The sequence below is a fragment of the Aspergillus nidulans genome, chromosome VII, assembly GCF_000011425.1.
Source record: "Aspergillus nidulans FGSC A4 chromosome VII".
Classification (NCBI taxonomy): domain Eukaryota; kingdom Fungi; phylum Ascomycota; class Eurotiomycetes; order Eurotiales; family Aspergillaceae; genus Aspergillus; species Aspergillus nidulans.
In genome coordinates this window covers 59,629-76,381 of record NC_066263.1, presented here as the reverse complement: position 1 = coordinate 76,381, position 16,753 = coordinate 59,629, and the positions used below count along the sequence as shown (strand labels likewise).

At 53.2% G+C, this 16,753-nt stretch overlaps 6 protein-coding genes across 6 annotated transcripts, besides 1 other annotated feature; 5 read left to right on the top strand and 1 right to left on the bottom strand.

Moving 5' to 3' along the window:
- Nucleotides 1–16,753: part of a sequence feature (contig 1.168 1..229305(-1)) that runs on past both edges of the window.
- Nucleotides 1,094–3,361, top strand: ANIA_09035 (protein aglG; the record flags this gene model as incomplete). The annotated part of the gene is made up of 2 exons (XM_677212.1): nt 1,094–1,737; nt 1,825–3,361. 2 exons carry the CDS (start codon nt 1,094–1,096, stop codon nt 3,359–3,361), a joined length of 2,181 nt encoding a protein of 726 aa, XP_682304.1.
- ANIA_09036 (uncharacterized protein) lies at nt 4,229–5,635 on the top strand (the record flags this gene model as incomplete). Its single annotated transcript, XM_677213.1, has 5 exons — nt 4,229–4,420; nt 4,463–4,499; nt 4,552–5,059; nt 5,106–5,173; nt 5,235–5,635. 5 exons carry the CDS (start codon nt 4,229–4,231, stop codon nt 5,633–5,635), a joined length of 1,206 nt encoding a protein of 401 aa, XP_682305.1.
- ANIA_09037 (molybdopterin oxidoreductase family protein) lies at nt 5,677–8,869 on the bottom strand (the record flags this gene model as incomplete). The annotated part of the gene is made up of 4 exons (XM_677214.1): nt 5,677–6,410; nt 6,473–8,511; nt 8,569–8,679; nt 8,724–8,869. 4 exons carry the CDS (start codon nt 8,867–8,869, stop codon nt 5,677–5,679), a joined length of 3,030 nt encoding a protein of 1,009 aa, XP_682306.1.
- ANIA_09038 (molybdopterin molybdotransferase MoeA) lies at nt 8,991–10,398 on the top strand (the record flags this gene model as incomplete). Its single annotated transcript, XM_677215.2, has 1 exon — nt 8,991–10,398. Exon 1 carries the CDS (start codon nt 9,070–9,072, stop codon nt 10,396–10,398), a length of 1,329 nt encoding a protein of 442 aa, XP_682307.1. The 5' UTR covers nt 8,991–9,069.
- Nucleotides 12,375–13,909, top strand: ANIA_11159 (uncharacterized protein; the record flags this gene model as incomplete). Its single annotated transcript, XM_677216.2, has 5 exons — nt 12,375–12,536; nt 12,582–12,689; nt 12,780–13,171; nt 13,221–13,285; nt 13,332–13,909. The coding sequence occupies 5 exons, from the start codon at nt 12,375–12,377 to the stop codon at nt 13,907–13,909; spliced, it is 1,305 nt and encodes a 434-aa protein (XP_682308.2).
- On the top strand, nt 14,006–15,397 carry ANIA_11161 (phosphatidylserine decarboxylase family protein; the record flags this gene model as incomplete). Its single annotated transcript, XM_050612697.1, has 2 exons — nt 14,006–14,043; nt 14,095–15,397. 2 exons carry the CDS (start codon nt 14,006–14,008, stop codon nt 15,395–15,397), a joined length of 1,341 nt encoding a protein of 446 aa, XP_050468587.1.

Genomic DNA, 16,753 nt, shown 5'->3' with positions numbered 1-16,753 from the left:
ACCATAACCCCTGAACCAGGATGCATTCGCACAGTCAGAAGAATAGCCCACCCACCAGCCTGCCTAGAGCAATAGAACAAACAACTGTAAGGGCGTTTATGGGCGAGAAAAACAAGTGACTCAAAGTGACATGTCTAGTAGCCCACGGCTGCAGCTCGAACGCGCTGACGACCAGCCCATTTGCAAGATTTAGTACGGTCAGTGTACAGTTGTACCATCACTAGCAGGGATTGTCAGTTGTCTTAAGCATGTTTTATATACAAAGCTCGCGGCTGTATAAAACAGCAGCCCACAGCCAAGCGCTGGGTTTGGTTTGCGGCGAGAACAGAAGCCCTCAATTAGTGCCGCGAGCAGGACCAGATTGTCGAAGATGCATCCACAGGATCCATACAATTGTCTTTATCAGCATTGACGCTTTTTCCTCTGGCATTTTAAGACTCTCATCTCGACGAAGGCCGTCTGATCTCGTCAGCGTGGAGTCCCGACGCCGACAAGGCTTTGATCGAGTATCGCTATTGCAAGGAGTGTTGATGGGTAGGTTTTCCGTCCATGCTGGCATTGTACCTTGTCTCAACACGTATTGACCAGCTTCTGTCTAGACGATTGAAAGTACTGACCTGCCTCTCTTACTCAAGCAGGCAGATTTTTAACTCCGCTGTAACCGGATTCTTAGTGAGACATTCTACCTTCGCGGCTTGTCTTCCCGCACCTGTACTGCCAATAATAGGTGCCGTTCTCCTAGATTTGTTCTAGATGCTTGCTACTAGTTGCTATGATCTACCCTTCAGATGTATAGAACGAGGTTTATATCCTTATATCATGTTGTCTGCCCCGCCCAACCAACGGGGTTTTAATTAGACGGTTTTTATTTCGTCATCTCACATACAGGTTCTGACTCGTCATGCACTCATTTGAGTATTCTATACGATGCCAATCATATATACGCAAATAAATATGCTTGTCGTATGCGCCCTCGGACCATTCCCGTGTCGTTTTCGGTTAGTGCCAGCCCACCATGCGATCCTATCAGTATAAATCCACTATACCTACTTCTCCAAAGTCTCGATCAGCCAACCTCCACATCCCCTCCAAAATGACCAATTCCAAAGCCAGATATGTCTTAGAGCCAGTGCAGGTCACTGGCACAACTTTTGCCCTCAACGGTACCACACTCTCCTACCAGTTCCACGTCGATGAGCCCTCCGCCGACTTGCGGTCCGACCATTTCGGCGGCTCAATCAGCGGCCCTATCCCCGTCGATCCTGAGCCCATCGTTGATGGGTGGACAGGGATGCCAGACCGCGTACGGCGCGAGTTCCCTGATCAAGGCAGAGGAGACTTTCGGGTACCTGCGTTTAGGATCCGGCAGGCTGAAGGGCATACAGTCTCGGCGTTTCGGTATCGGGAGCATGAAATCGTTCCAGGAAAGGAAGTCTCTGCGTCTGGACTACCAGGGGTCTTTGGGGATGCTCATGATGCGACCACGCTAATTGTACGGTTGGTTGATCCATATAGCGACTTGGCCGCGGAGTTGAAGTATACGGTCTTTCCGAAGTATGATACCGTGGTACGCAGTGCAAGTATCACGAATAAGAGCAATAGTGACGTAACAATCGAGTCGCTTGCAAGTCTCAGTGTTGATTTTCCTTTTGACGAACTCGAGATGATCGGACTACGAGGCGACTGGGCGAGAGAGGCTCATCGTCTGCGGCGCAAGGTGGACTACGGGGTACAGAGGTAAGTATATCGTTTGCACTTTTTTTTTTTTTTTTTTTTTTTTTTTTGGTATTTCTTCTGGGACAATGCTGACTCTTACTACTGCAGTTTTGGCAGCACAACCGGATTCTCCTCGCATCTGCATAACCCGTTCGTCGCTCTTGTGCACCCGTCCACCACCGAATCACAAGGTGAAGCATGGGGGTTCTCGCTCATCTACAGCGGATCTTTCACTATCAATGTCGAGAAATCCTCGCAAGGGCTGACGCGCGTCTCCATCGGACCGAGCCAACTGTCTTGGACTCTCAAACCTGGTGAGACATTTGACTCGCCCGAGTGTGTTGCTGTCTACTCCAGCACTGGGATTGGAGGGATGTCCCGTTCTCTCCATGGGCTGTATCGGAAACACCTAATGAAGAGCAAGTTCGCGACCGAAGACCGCCCCGTGCTCTTGAATAGCTGGGAGGGGCTGTATTTTCATATCGACCAGGACCGGATGTACCGTCTCGCACAGGAGGCGGCGGCGTTGGGCGTCAAGCTGCTCGTCATGGATGACGGCTGGTTTGGGGACGAGCATCCGCGGACCTCTGATGATGCCGGCTTGGGCGATTGGATCCCCAATCCGGCCAGATTCCCTGACGGGCTGACGCCGTTAGTGAACAGGATCACTGCGTTAAAGGTCGCGAATTCGCAGAGAAACATGCGCTTCGGGATCTGGGTTGAGCCAGAGATGGTCAACCCTCGATCCACGCTCTACCAGCAACACCCCGACTGGGTTCTTCATGCTGGCAATTATCCACGCACTGAGCAGCGCAATCAGCTTGTGCTCAATATGAGTCTGCCGGAGGTGCAGGAGTTCATTATCAGCGCGATGTCGGAGATCCTAAACGCCGCTGACATTACATATGTCAAGTGGGACCACAACCGCGGCCTCGCAGAGACACCATCTCCATGCGCAAACCACGCCTATATGCTAGGCGCCTACCGCGTGTTTGATGTCCTCACCACCCGCTTTCCTAATGTCATCTGGGAGGGCTGCGCATCGGGCGGGGGCCGCTTCGACCCAGGAATCCTGCAGTACTTCCCACAAGTATGGACATCCGACGACAGCGACGCGGTCGAGCGGATCTTCATCCAGTTCGGTACCTCTCTTGCATACCCGGCCAGCGCAATGGGGGGGCATATATCGTCCGTGCCAAATCACCAGACCGGCCGCACCACACCGCTGACCTTCCGCGCCCACGTCGCCATGATGTGCGGCTCCTTCGGCCTAGAACTCGACCCAGCCCACTTGACCGATTCCGAAAGAAGAGACATTCCCGGCTTGATTGCTTTAGCGGAAAAGATCAGCCCGATTGTGGTTAAGGGCGACTTGTGGCGGTTAGCTTTACCGGAGGATTCGAACTGGCCAGCGGCGCTGTTCCTTTCCGAGAACCGGACACAGGGCGTGTTGTTCTTCTTCCAATTGGCGCCAATGGTCAACCATTCCTTGCCACGGGTGAGATTGCAGGGTTTAGAGGACGGGGCGCTGTATCGGGTTGATGGAGAGGGGCCGTATTCCGGGTCGATGCTGATGAATCTGGGGTTGCAGTATTCGTTCAGGGGTGATTATGGTAGTAGACTTGCCTTCATAGAGAGAGAGTAATTGGAGCCCGTGTACTTGTTTAGGGCAACTCTCATAGTATTCCTGTGAGGGGGTGGCTGAAACACGCCGCAAAAATTGGCGAGCCAGGGATGATATCGAGCCGCCTTAGATATTCCCGTAGATCAATACAGTAGACCAATCACTTCGACCTCTCCACTGTTGTTTTTCTGCGACAGACGCACTAGCAGTAGACCCTTGAAGAAACGGCTAGGTCGAATTGCCGGAAGACAAGGTCAAGAAATTTCCGGTCCCCGCTGCGATTCGTAGCCGTTTAAACTTAGCGGATGAGGCTAGCGTTAGCATTTGACTGATCGTTGTTTCAGGGCATTTGACTGGTCCAGACACCAGCAGGAGCGCTTTTGATGTGCGATCACTGCAAGGCCGTTAGCCTCCCACATGCTCGCCATTTCCCGAGGCGACGTATAACCAGACCAGGATCCCCTTCTCGAAACTGAAGGAAGCCACCCTCCAGGACAGTGCATATTGTCTTGGCCTTAGAGAGATAACTAGAATGTGGATGTTTCGGTTGTACCTGCTGGCCTTAGTCTCGTCATCGGCTGTTACGTTGGCCGATGGGGCATGCGAGGCACTTGTCCAGTTGCCCAAATGCGCTGTATGATTTTTCATGGCGTCTTTATTATGCCGTGGTCCTTGGTTCTAGGCTGATTATCGACAGAAAAATTGTCTTCCGACGTCATTTGACAACTGCACCGGCTTAGAAAATGCAGTCTGCACAGCCATGTATGGCAGCATAAACTCCTGCTTCGAGGACCACTGTGAACTACGCGAGTACCTCTGTAATGCTCCACTCACGTTTCTCATCCGCTTTTCCCTTCTATACTGACGAGAATCTGCAAGCCAGACGCAATGGGTGTGACAAGCACTGTCTGCGAAATACCCCCACGGAACCGCAAATCCACCCAGCTGGCCGTCGGATGGATCTTCATTGTCTTGACGACTTTAGCCCTGGGTCTCAGACTCATGGCACGACCGCCGCTGTCTGCTTCATTTGGTATTGATGATGGGATTGGAATTGGTACATATGTGCAGTTGCTCTCGGTGCGACAATATGGGACCTACATTGTATCTGACCGAGTATAGTGCACGGCGTTGGTGGACATGATCCTTATGATCCAGGGTATGTCTTCGTTTAGATGTCTGTCCAGCAGCCTATCTGACAAGACAATCAGGAGCAAACCTAGGCTGGGGAACAGACATGTGGGCGCTCCAGGCTGAACAAATTATCCTGCAGATGAAGGTAGATGCTAACCTCCAACCCATCTTTATCCTCTTCACTAACAACAGTACCCTTTGCCAGCTCTTCTACGCCGGCATCATAGCCTTCTATCTCTCTGTCTCCCTCGCAAAACTCTCCATCCTCTTCTTCTACCTCCGCATCTTCACAACAGACACATTCAAGCGCATCGCATACACAATGATCTTCTTGTGCTCTGCTTATGGAGTCGGGTCCGTGGTGACCAGTATACTCGACTGCATGCCGCCGTCGTATTTCTGGACTCGGTTTGATGGCGTTTCGACCGGGTACTGTGTCAGTAAGGCAGCCTTCAAGGTCATACCTCCTGTCAATATCGCACTCGATGTGGTGGTTATGGTTCTGCCGTTGCCATTGCTGGCGAGACTGAATTTGCCCCTGCAGAAGAAGATCAGGGTGCTAAGTATGTTCTCGATGGGCGTGCTGTGAGTTTTTATTCTCCCCCACTTATTCAAAGGCTTATGGGTGTAGGATTATCGTTGCAGATATCCTCCGAATCACACACCTCTTTCACTCTATCACGGCGTACAATATCACCTGTATGTCCTTCTCGTCCATATCGTTTCACAGAAATCACTAAAGCATAATTCTACATTGCAGACAATGGCGGCGAGCTCTCCTACTTCGGTGTCATTGAGTCCGGTGTGGGCGTCATCTGCATCTGCATGCCAGCTATCGCAGCACTCTTGAAGAGGGTTCTACCGCAGTGCTTTGGCTCGTTGGCAAAACGGTCGTATCTGTATCGCACCATTAACAGTCGCAGTAATACTGAGTTTGGCGCGTCCCGTTCGCGCTCGCAGCGGGGCGCAATACAGCCGAGTGCATATGCACATACGAACCCCAATAATCCGGTTTCCTTCTCAGCCATTGCTTGGGGCGCCAGGGAAGATGAGAGGGATGGAGATGGAAATACGAGTGATATACACCTGACGCTGTTACCGGCCACTGAAATTGCAGACGAGAGGATACAGAGGCCGCAGAAGGCTTTGACTTCTAGATAACTTGCTATAGATCATATTCTGAGCATTAATATTCTGTATTTTCAGTAGTAAAACTCCCTAACCAGCACATTCTCAGCCGCCTCCTCATCACGATCAGCGTCAACTTCCATTGGCGGCCTCTGAGGCACAAGCAGTGTCTGCGGACTCTTGACTTTGATATGCGTGTTAACCCACGCTTTCTGCCTCTGAATATGCTGTGCTGCAAATGAAACGGCATCCACAAACTCCTGGTCCCATAGCGCCTGGCTCGCAGGCGATAATGCCGTCAAGTGCCCGTCGATATACGTCAAGAACATCTCGAGCGATTGGAGGACAATAAGTGTCTCGTATGAATTATCCTTGTCGTCTTCCATCGGGAACAGAGCCTTCCGAAGCCGCTCGCAGACCCTTCGTCCATAGACACGGCTTTCGTGGTACCGGTGCACGATTGGTTCGAGCTTGGCTATGATGTCAGCCGTGATTCGGCGCATAACTCCTAGTCCAGCCTGGATCTCAAGATCATGGACAAGCTGGGGGATGAGCTTATCGTAGATCTGGCGGAGCATCTCGAGGGACTCATGCGTTGCGCCGAGCCACATCTCCAGCCAGCGGACGCGGCTATCTTGCCCGTCCTTGCGGGTTTCCGTGGCGTTGGCCTTGTTAGCCTCAACGTTCTGGATAGCTTCGCTCTGTCTCTCACGCGAGATGGGGGGTTCGTTCTCTTTCTGCACGCATTTTTCAATCCGTACTGCGCCAGACTTGAACATGGGTTGTTTGGAGACCGGGTCCCATTGTTCTAAGCGTATACTGTCAATAGGAGTCTGGTGGTTTTAAAGTATGAGTGAATATGAGACCTACCGATGGTGAGCTCATTCGCTGCTCTGGCTCTCTGATCCTTTGAATCCCAATAGCCGAAATGAAAGGGAATGAAGACGTGGCCCTTGCTGATCCCCTCGGTCTTTACAGGCAGCTCAACCTGGCCCCTCCTTGATCTGACAATCACCATCTCCCCATTCGTGACGCCGAGCTCATCTGCATCTGCCTGACAGATGACAAGGCAGGCATCCTTGTCAGCATTCTGCAGCCTCTTGCTGCGACCTGTCTTCGTCCGGGTGTGGAAATGGAATACGTTCCGGCCTGTCGAGAGGTAAAATGGAAATTCCTCGTCTGGCGATTCCCACGGCTTCCGATAATGCGCTGCCTTTAATATCGCGCGTCCGGCGGGATTCATCGCCTCGTATTGCCCCTTCGTCAGCGGCGTCCCGGTCTCCAGGTCGTGGCCGTAGCTCTCACAGTAGTCGGTGTCCGTGAAGAACTTGCCATCGTCGAAGAGCCGCTCCTTACCAAACGGGTACTCCTTTGTACATGGCCACTGGATCCCAGACCCGCCGGACAACTTCTCATACGTGAGGTCGCTGCAGTCAAGGGGGCGCCCGTAGGACATCTTCTTCCATTCTTCAAACACCTCCTCGGGATTCGTGAACGGGATCAACGGACCCCCGTCCCTATTCCTAAAGTCCATCCTTTGCGCAAAATCGAGGAATATGTCGAGATCAGCTTTAGCTTCTCCTGGCGGGTCGACGGCCTTGCGGCTCAGGTGCATCGTGCGATCGACGTTGGTGAAGCAGCCGGTCTTCTCGGCCCATTGGGCAGCCGGGAGGACGACGTCTGCGATTGCTGCCGTCTCTGTGAGGAAGAGATCCTGCACAACAACAAACAGGTCGGGTTTTGTGAGCAGCTGGCGCACGCGGTAGAGGTGAGGCAGGCTGACAAGCGGGTTGGTGCCTGACACCCAGAACATTTCAATGGAGCCGCTTTCGATGTAGTTGAGCATGTTCATAATATGCGTCGGCTCGCTCCAGTGCGGTACTTGCTCGTAATTGATGTTCCAGACTCTCGCTATATCCCTTATGTGGTTCGGGTTCTGGTGGTTGCGAAAGCCTGGGAACTCGCCGTCGCAGCCGGTCTCACGGTTGTTCTGCGCTGTGGGCTGCCCATTCATTTGCAGGATTCCGCTGCCGGGCTTGCCGATGTGCCCAAGCAAGAGGTTGATGTTGTTGATTTGGCAAGCCGCCGCGGTGGCTTGGTTAGACTGGTAGACGCCCTGCAGGGCCGTGGAGAGCAGACTGCCGGATAGTGCCAGCGCTTCTGCAGTCTCGTGAAGCTGGGCTACCGGCACTCCGGTAATCTTTTCCACATATTCAGGAGTATACTTCTCGACAACCTTCTTGAGCTCTTCTAGCCCGCAGACGTGTGAAGCCACATACTGGTCGTTGACCCAGCCGTTCTTGATGATCAGGTGCTGCAGCCCGTTCAAGAGCGCCACGTTCGTCCCGAGTCTAGGCCTGACATGAACAGTCGCCTTCTTCGCTGTATCTGACGTTCGAGGATCGACGACAATGAGCTTAGGTGGATTGGGCCCTTCCAGCCTGTCCAAAACCCGTGTCCATAGCACCGTCTGTGTGGCGGCCATGTTGTGCCCGACCAGGAACAGGCAGTCGGTATAATCGATGTCTGCATAGGACCCCGGCTGGCCGTCGCTGCCAAACGACTCACGCATACTGGCAGCGGCCGTTGCAGTACATAGCCGAGTATTTCCGTCCCTGTTCATAGGCTTAGCGTCTTGAGATCTATAAGATGGACTCAGGTTAAGGGTTGCACACATATGCAAAGTATTCAGCCCGGCCTTCCCGACCATTGCGAGAACATAATACTCTTCCAGGAGCAACTGGCCACTTGTATAGAAAGCAATGCCATGATTGGTAAGCCGGGTCTGGATATCCTTTGCCCGCTCCACGATCAACGACATGGCCTCGTCCCAGCTCGCGCGCTCTAGCTTGCCATTGCGCCGGATCAGCGGGTGCGTGAGACGGTCGGGATGGTTGATCGAGACCCAGCTAGCTACATTTCAGTCCTTTTATGGCTGGCTCAAGTGTTTAGGCCTTAGTACTCACCCATTCAGGCCCTTTGGCCCAAGCCGCCCTTTATTCACCCGGTCGACGGTTCGCCCGCGCACGCCAACAACCTTACCCTCCTTGACTCCGATATCGAGGCCGCAGCCGTTGCTAATTGATCAGTATGGCACTAGGTCGAGGTGGACGGAAAATACCTGCACAGCACGCAAGCGCTCTGGACCCATGTGTCCGGGGTATCCACCAGATGGCTGTCGCAGCGGGTGGGCCACTGGTGCTTGTACGGAGTGCGCTCGCCCCAGATATTCTTGATAGAGTCTCTACTCTCTGTGTACTCGGGCATCTTGGCTCAGGCTGAGGCTCTTGGACGAGTGGGTTGGGTGCAGTTACAAATCATGAATGGAGGTGTTCGTATTGGCTCTAATGACCTCATTATGATGCGCGCGGGGATTCCCAGATATTTTTGAAGCTGCCAAGGCAGGGTCATACTCGAAAGTTCGATTTTGATACACTGAAAAACGTCAAAAAATATCGAAAATCAAAATGGCTCTATCATACGCCGATGCAGTATGGCTAGTCAAGACTGAGGCCCAAAGGCATGCTTCGTTACAGAGAGAGCGATGTTCGATCTACAGTGCCTGCGACCGAGTCGCAGCTGAGAGAATCACCAGCCCTATTTCCACCCCCGAGTACGATACCTCGGCCATGGACGGATTTGCCTTGAGTTCTACTGCAACAGAGACTGCCAGTCCCGAGACGCCAGTCACGTTTAACGTCATGGCTACCACGACAGCCGGCGACCGGCCGTATCCGGCTGCAGACAGTCTGAGGGATGCAAAGGATAGCATTCCCCCCTGCGTAGAGATCATGACGGGAGCTCCTTTTCCTACTGGCCAGGAGTGGGAGCGATTCGACTGCAGCGTCCCGATTGAGGAGGTAGTCGTGCAAGAGGACCGGTGTCCTCCCTCGCAACGCCGGTACGTTTCTGTCTGCAAACCAGCCAGACGGTGGCAGCACAGACGGTTTGCTGGGGGGGACTTTACCCAGGGCGATCGTATAATCGAGGCCGGCGACTGTATCCAGCCGCAGCATATCATGGCAATGGCCTCGGTGGGTCTGAGAGAGATTCCAGTCCTGCGCAGGCCCCGGATTGCCGTCTTCTCGACCGGATCCGAGTTGATGTCTGATGCCAGCAAGGCGCACCAGTTCATGATCTACGACGCCAATGGCCCATACCTCACTTCGATCCTTCGGCAATGGGGTTTTGACGTGGTCTTTCGCGGGGTCCTTCAAGACGATTCAGCAGCCATGGAGGAGTCGATTGTGCGGGCGCTAGATTATGGGTACGACATGATTGTCACTTCTGGCGCCGTCTCTGCTGGTCGCTGCGACATCATCCCTGGTCTAGTCAAGCGTATAGGGGGCCGGACAGTCTTCCATAAGGTCGCCGTCAAGCCTGGCCATCCAATCCTGTTCGCGATGCTCCCGCCCCCTCGCGAGACAGGCGAGACGGCATTCTTCGGGCTGCCTGGGAACACGGTCGCGGCAGCTGCCTGCCTCCGGTTCTTTGCTCTGCCATATCTCAGGACTCTCCAGCGACAGAGCCCAGAGGAGCCGAAGGCGGCCGCGCTACGGCTATCCAACGGAGAAACAGAGCCGTGTAACGGGGCGGCAGGCAAAGTCTTGACATTCCGCGAAGCACCAGACATCTTCCGGCCGGCGATCTCGACGCAGTCTGGGCAAGTTTGGATTATTGACGACCACAGTCCCGGCAAGACGAGGCCGTTCCTGCAGGCCAACTGCTGGGCACACATCCCGAGCGGAGTGTCCGAAATGCGAGCCGGTAGTCGCGTCGATATATACCCGCTATAACCCAGACTTATGAACTGAGATCCTCTGTGATTGTTGTGATCTCTTCGCTCAGCGTCTGGGCCTGCTTGTATTCGGCAGGCGTGTTCATATTGAACAGCCAGTTCTCGTTCTGCGGTCGAATCGTCTTGCCTCTGCTCTTGACGACCACGGACTTTGGACCTAGAATGCCCTTCTTGACGTTCTCTTCCAGCAGCGCCAGAGCAGACGGTGTCCAGATCCCTAGCAAAGGCTCATAGATCCCGTCTGCATTCTCAAAACATGTGAGAGGGCCCTCCATCTCCCGACAAAGCCCGCGTACAGCGGCGACCGAGAAGAACGGGTAATCGCAGGCGACCACGAGCCAGGTGGCGCTCTGATCGTACGCATGCGCCGCGAGCAGGCCGCCGGCCGGGCCCCGGTCTTGCGCGTGGCCGTGCTCGTCATGGTGGTCGTAGACCACCTGCACTCGCACAGAGCGTGCTCGATGGCGCAACTGCAGGGTGTCCGGACCCAGCCGCTCCACGTTCGGGCTCTCCAGGATTAGCGCCAGCGCGTCCGGGCTGGGAAGAGAGAGAAAGATGGTGTTGGACTCTGGACAGGCCAGACGGAGCCGGATAAGCTGGTGTTCGTAAACAGGAATGTCAGCCAGGCAAAGCAGTTCCTTGCGAGATCCCATGCGCGTAGAACGACCGCCGGCGAGGAGAAGCGGTTGGACCATAATGCGTAGTTTCAGCAATTATCAGAACTCTGCATGGCGATGGTGGACTATACTCAGTATATAAACCACTGCCTGACATCAAAGTGACGCCATTATATATAACTGCCGGGGAGTGCACTGATACCCGGCATCTACCATCTATTTCATACATGAGCCTCAATCCTTCGGAAGATTTTTCCATAATACCAAACCGTTCTCATTTTCAAAAACCTGACACCCCAGCTTGTAGAGACTACCTAATTTTGCGACTTTTTTGTGTTTATCGTGATTGTGCCTGAGTTTCAGAGTGCATCCGTGGACCGATCCTGCAGCGGAGCACTCATAAGGCGCCAGTTTCGCATCATACTGCAATGGGAATACGCACGGCCCCGGATTTTCCTACTCGGGCGAATTCCTGCTGATCTGGTTCCAAAGACGGAGCTATTTTATCTATTTATTTTATTTTATTTTATTTTGCTTTTGTTGTGTTTCAGACCGTCGAATCCGAGAGAACCATAGCTGAGCCTCTAGTACGGCACCGGGCGTCACCCTCGGGGTGCACTTCCCTACTGCAAGTGAACGCCAGAAAGGAAACTTCTGGTTAATCGCCCTTGGAGTTTGCATTTGAGTTTGCATTTGTACTACGAAGATCGGGAGCCCGGTCAGCTTCATAGAGTGCTGGTGGAGCGTTTCAACAATGCACTGCCCACCCACACCCAACCATCATATGTAGAAGAACATCGCTATGGTCTATCATGCCACGAACGAAGCTGAAGCTATCAACTCCTGTCCTGCTCAAGTGCTCTAAGAATAGGAGAGAGTTAGGTTCAGTCGGCATTCTAGGCCCAGAAGTTATTTGCTTTTGAATGGCATTGCGACGATCTCCTGGTTGAGATCATGACTCGTGAAGAGATTAGTGCACGGCAAAACTGCCGAACATAGTCAAGCGGGGCCCGGCCATCGAGATTCTGACTCGGGAGATGCATCATCCAGATCCTCGTGAACCATCAATCGAGCTCCAGGCTGGGCAGTGGGGGGCGGGCTCCGCCCTCCACTGCTCTGCTGCACGAGATGCCATGGCTCTGAAAGACTTCTGCTCGCCTGCCCCTAGACCTGGGCCTCTCTTCCCATATCCATGGCAGGCTCGCTAGTCCTTGCTCCGTGGCATGAAACAGATGCCCACGATCGTCGCGGTCCTCTTGAACGGACTCCCTGCTGATCAGAGAGCACCTCCGTATAAGGTCGTCCGTCCTACCCTCTGGTTTCCCAGCTACTCTGGTTCTCTTCCCGCCCGGTCAAGATGTACGAGACGCTGCCCCTGGTTGGGCACAGTCTGGCAATCTTCGTAGTGGCGGCGGTGATGGTCGGTTTCTCCATCGTCGCCGTCTTCCTGCGCTGTTTTGTCCGGGTCTACCTCGTACGCGCATTCGGCTGGGACGACGCATTGATGTTGACGGCGCTGGTATGTTGGTATGCAGCTAAAGGCACGGCTGGCTGACCGAGGTAGGCGCTATTTATCGCACTGTGCGCTCTGTGCATGCTCGCACCTGCTGCGGGCGTGGGCCATAAGGTCTCCGACTTCATGAGTCTGGATCAGCTGCAGAGGGCGTTGAAGGTATGTACCTCTCATTTTTCTCTCTGCCCACGAACTCTCGACGATAGTGGCCGAGATAGTCGGCTAAACGCTCTTTGTGTTGTCGTATAGTTATGGTGGCTGGGCCAGATGCTCTATCTGTGGGCATCCGCCGTTGCGAAGATCGCCATCGCCCTGGCCCTGCTCCGACTCGCCGTTCGCCGTCTGCATCGATTCATCCTCTGGACAATCTGCGCCGTCGTCGTTGTCATAGGGCTGGTGTTCTGGCTCGTCCTGTTGTTTGACTGCTGGCCAGTCGAGTATTTCTGGGAACAGACAGATATCCGCAAGCAGGGCAAATGCATATCCACAGAAATCCTGCTCATAATTGCATACTGCTATAGCTCGCTGACGATCGTCTGTGACATTATGCTCGGCATTCTGCCAGCGTGTCTGATCTGGAGTCTGCAGATGAGCCGGCGGACAAAGCTTGCATTGGTGGGAGTTCTTAGCTTGGGCGCAATGTACGTTGAATGTGTGGCAGTCTTTCTTCTGTAGGCTAACGTGAACAAGCGCGAGTGTCGCCGTCGTCATCAGATTGCCCTATCTCGAAAACTACGCAGACCCGGATTTCCTCTGTGAGTGTTCCTCTGCGGTTCTTGCTGCCCGCGACTGACCCTCTAGACTCGACCTACCAAATCGCCATCTGGTCGGTCGTCGAGACTGGCCTCGCTATCATCGCCGGCAGCCTCATCACCCTCCGTCCCTTATTCCGCTGGTTCCTCGACGGGAGCTCCTCGTACAAACACCAACACACGCCCCAACAGAAGACGAACAAGAAGTACGTCCTGTCAACGTTGACTGCGAACGCCTCCATGCCTGGCATCGAGGACCCAAAATACTGGCGACCCGATCTCGGGGAAGATCCACACACCGTAGTGACCTCAATCATGGCGCCGCTGGGACGGAGCATGGATGACAATAGCACGGTGGCTCTGAGCCCTATACTGCCGCCGCCGAGGAAGATCTCGGTTTGCGTGCACCAGACGTTCGCCGTGTATAAAGACCCGTCGAGTCCGGTTGCTTCGAGCTTTGGGTGCCCAGGCCAGTGCAGTCCAGCCCCGGTTCCAGCATCAATTCAATCAGCAACTCCATCATTGATTCCAACCCCGGCCCCAGCACAGGCACCGCGGTTAGATAATGGACGGCGGTATAATAGGGGTTATGGTGCGGGCTATGCGGGCTATACGTACGAGTTCTGACGTCAGCGTGATGCTAGCCAGGCCTTTGTTTATATAATCCTCTTCTTCCCTCTTCATAGCCAGGAAAAAAATTTAGGTCTATATAGTACATTCATTATGCCTTCTCATAGCTCTAACACACACCGCTATCACCGGTATGCTGATCTCTCTTCTATACCAAAGCCAAAATAACTGACAAGGCGTAGAGTGGGCCATTGGATGCCCTCGGGCTATGACGATCACCACAAGTGGCTCGGCGGCGTTATTGCCCACGTTGACAGTAAACAGGACAAGGAATTGCATCCAGTTCTGAAGGAGTTTCAACATCTAATTGAAACAAACACCCGCGTCTACATGCTGATCTCCGCCATGTTCGCCGAGGTCCCAAAGAACCGCCACTACTGCAAGGATCCGACAGGCTGCTCACAGATCCGAGACTATCATCACATGCTGCAAGTCTTGAATCACCTTATCACGACGGCGCCTTCGTGGAATGATTTTTCTCTCGAAGTCGGCCTTGTCGGGCTGCCGATCAATGCGGTCCTCGACTGGTCGATGGGCACGCCGAGCGGGTACGCGGCTTATCTTGATCCCGACATCAACGCCATGTTGAAGAAGGTCTTGAACGCCTGGGGCGAGTACCTGACCTCAGAGGACTCGGCCAAGGTTCTTGGGGATGACGAATACGGGTGGTTTGGCGAGACGGGCAAGAACAACCTCATGCACGTCGCCAACCTCCCTCTTGGAACAGACCACGAATTCGACAAGCTGTTTGTTTGCGACCCGTCCGCCAAATACCATGGGTACAAGTCCTGGGACGACTTCTTTACTCGTACGTTCCGGCCGGGAGTTCGGTCTGTGGCCTCGCCTGACGACGACACGGTCATCGTTAACGCCTGCGAGTCCCAGCCGTACAAGGTTGCCCGAGGAGTCAAGGCAAGGGATACGTTCTGGATCAAAGGCCAGCCATATTCGGTCGCTGATATGCTCTCGCACGACCCTGTCACTCCGCAGTTTGAAGGGGGCACTGTTTATCAAGCGTTTTTGAGCGCACTCAGCTATCATCGGTGGCATGCACCCGTCAGCGGCAAGATCGTCAGAGCGTATGTGGTCGATGGGACCTACTACTCTGAGCCGCTATTCGAGGGGCTATGGGATGAAGAAGAGAACAAGCCAAAGGAGCAGGGAATCGACCCAGGCGGCGAAGTTACGACGCAGGAGTATCTCACTTGCGTCGCGACACGGGCCATTATCCTGATCGAATGCGATAACCCGGCCATCGGGCTTATGGCGTTCCTTGGGGTTGGAATGTGCGAAGTCTCGACGTGCGATATCACAGTCAAGGAAGGCGAGCACGTTAGAAAGGGCGATCAGCTGGGGATGTTCCACTTCGGGGGGTCGACGCACTGTCTTCTTTTCAGGAAGGGCGTTGATGTTGAGGGTCTGCCGTCGCCGGATCTGGGGAGGAATGTTGCTGTCAATAGCCAGCTAGGAGTTGTGAAGGCCTAGCGATTGCTTATATAGTTGTCTGCATTAAGAGAGCGAATACAGCATAGACTGCTTAATCTGGGAAATTCTTTGCTGTATCCTAGTAGCTTGCTTTATCTACGATCAGAGCATGACTGCTGTTTGCGTACCAGACCGCTAATGATCTGATTGCATAAAAGGATAATGAAACCGAAGTAGGCTTGTTGCTGGCAAACGAACACTTTGGGGAGACAGTGAAATAAAGGCGAGGAGCCGGCCCATATCAGCGTTGAATCCTTGGTAGGATGAATGCCGAGACAGGTGGATGAGGAACGGTAGATAGCTGATGAGTCTCGTTGATATGCTTGGGAGTGATTTTCAAGTACCTGTAGGACTCAATAGCATGGCTTCTTACCTGCCAGTCTTATGTGGTGGACCCAACGTAGTCTATCTTCCTGCAACGGTGAGCAACCCATACCAGTACTACTGAGCGATCTGATATACTAAGGATAATCCTCATTCAGTGCTCTTTCTGAATGGAATGGGAAAACCCGCTTGTGTCGTCTTCTTTTCCTACCGACGTACTTACTATATCCATCCCTACGAAAGAGCAGGTCTAGCACAAGACAGCATCTTATTGCCCCATCCAACCAGGCACAAATCGCTTGCTTAATGCGGCTATATGTGCAGCTCCATTATTCCTGCTGCTGATATCACCTCCAGCTCCATTTATGATGCTTCTCTTTTCGCGAACATGGTAGAGAGGAAGTGCAGGTGGAAAGGGGACAACCCTAGACAAGTCCTGGAGTTTTCTTGAATAGGCAGACTGGTATTCTGTCTTGCGTCTCTGTACTTAGTAGATTTCGAGCGGATAGACATTGATTTCGCAGCCGTCATTTGTCCATCAAAACAGTTCGTCCTCCATTGTCAAGTAGGAAGTTCTCCATGCAAGAGCACTAGAGTATCTACGAAAGCTAGAAAAAGCTTGATTGTATGACTCTAAGTCTGCTCCCTGATTCATTTCCTGTATTTTTCAAGGTGCATTATAGTCTTTCCTGATCAGGACATTTCCTTGTTGGAGTGAATAGTCGAAGTGAATAAGACTCTACCACACGTCCTCCCACTCCGACATATCCTTAAAAATGAATCTTTCTTTTCCAAAAGAGCCGCCTCTTTCTCTCTTCAGCATCATGCCTTGATGATTCTGACCAATAGCCAGGTTTTGAGCTCTTCCACTTGTTATCATAACATAGTTGAGACAGCCATCCTGCTTTCCAGACAAAGCCCACGGTTGCGAAACAAGGTGCACGCTCGACCCCGATTATAGCAGCCGTGAAAGACTGAGCTCTGTGGCTTCTACCCCTCGCCTAGCGATTCAATAGACTCTATCCTGTTCTA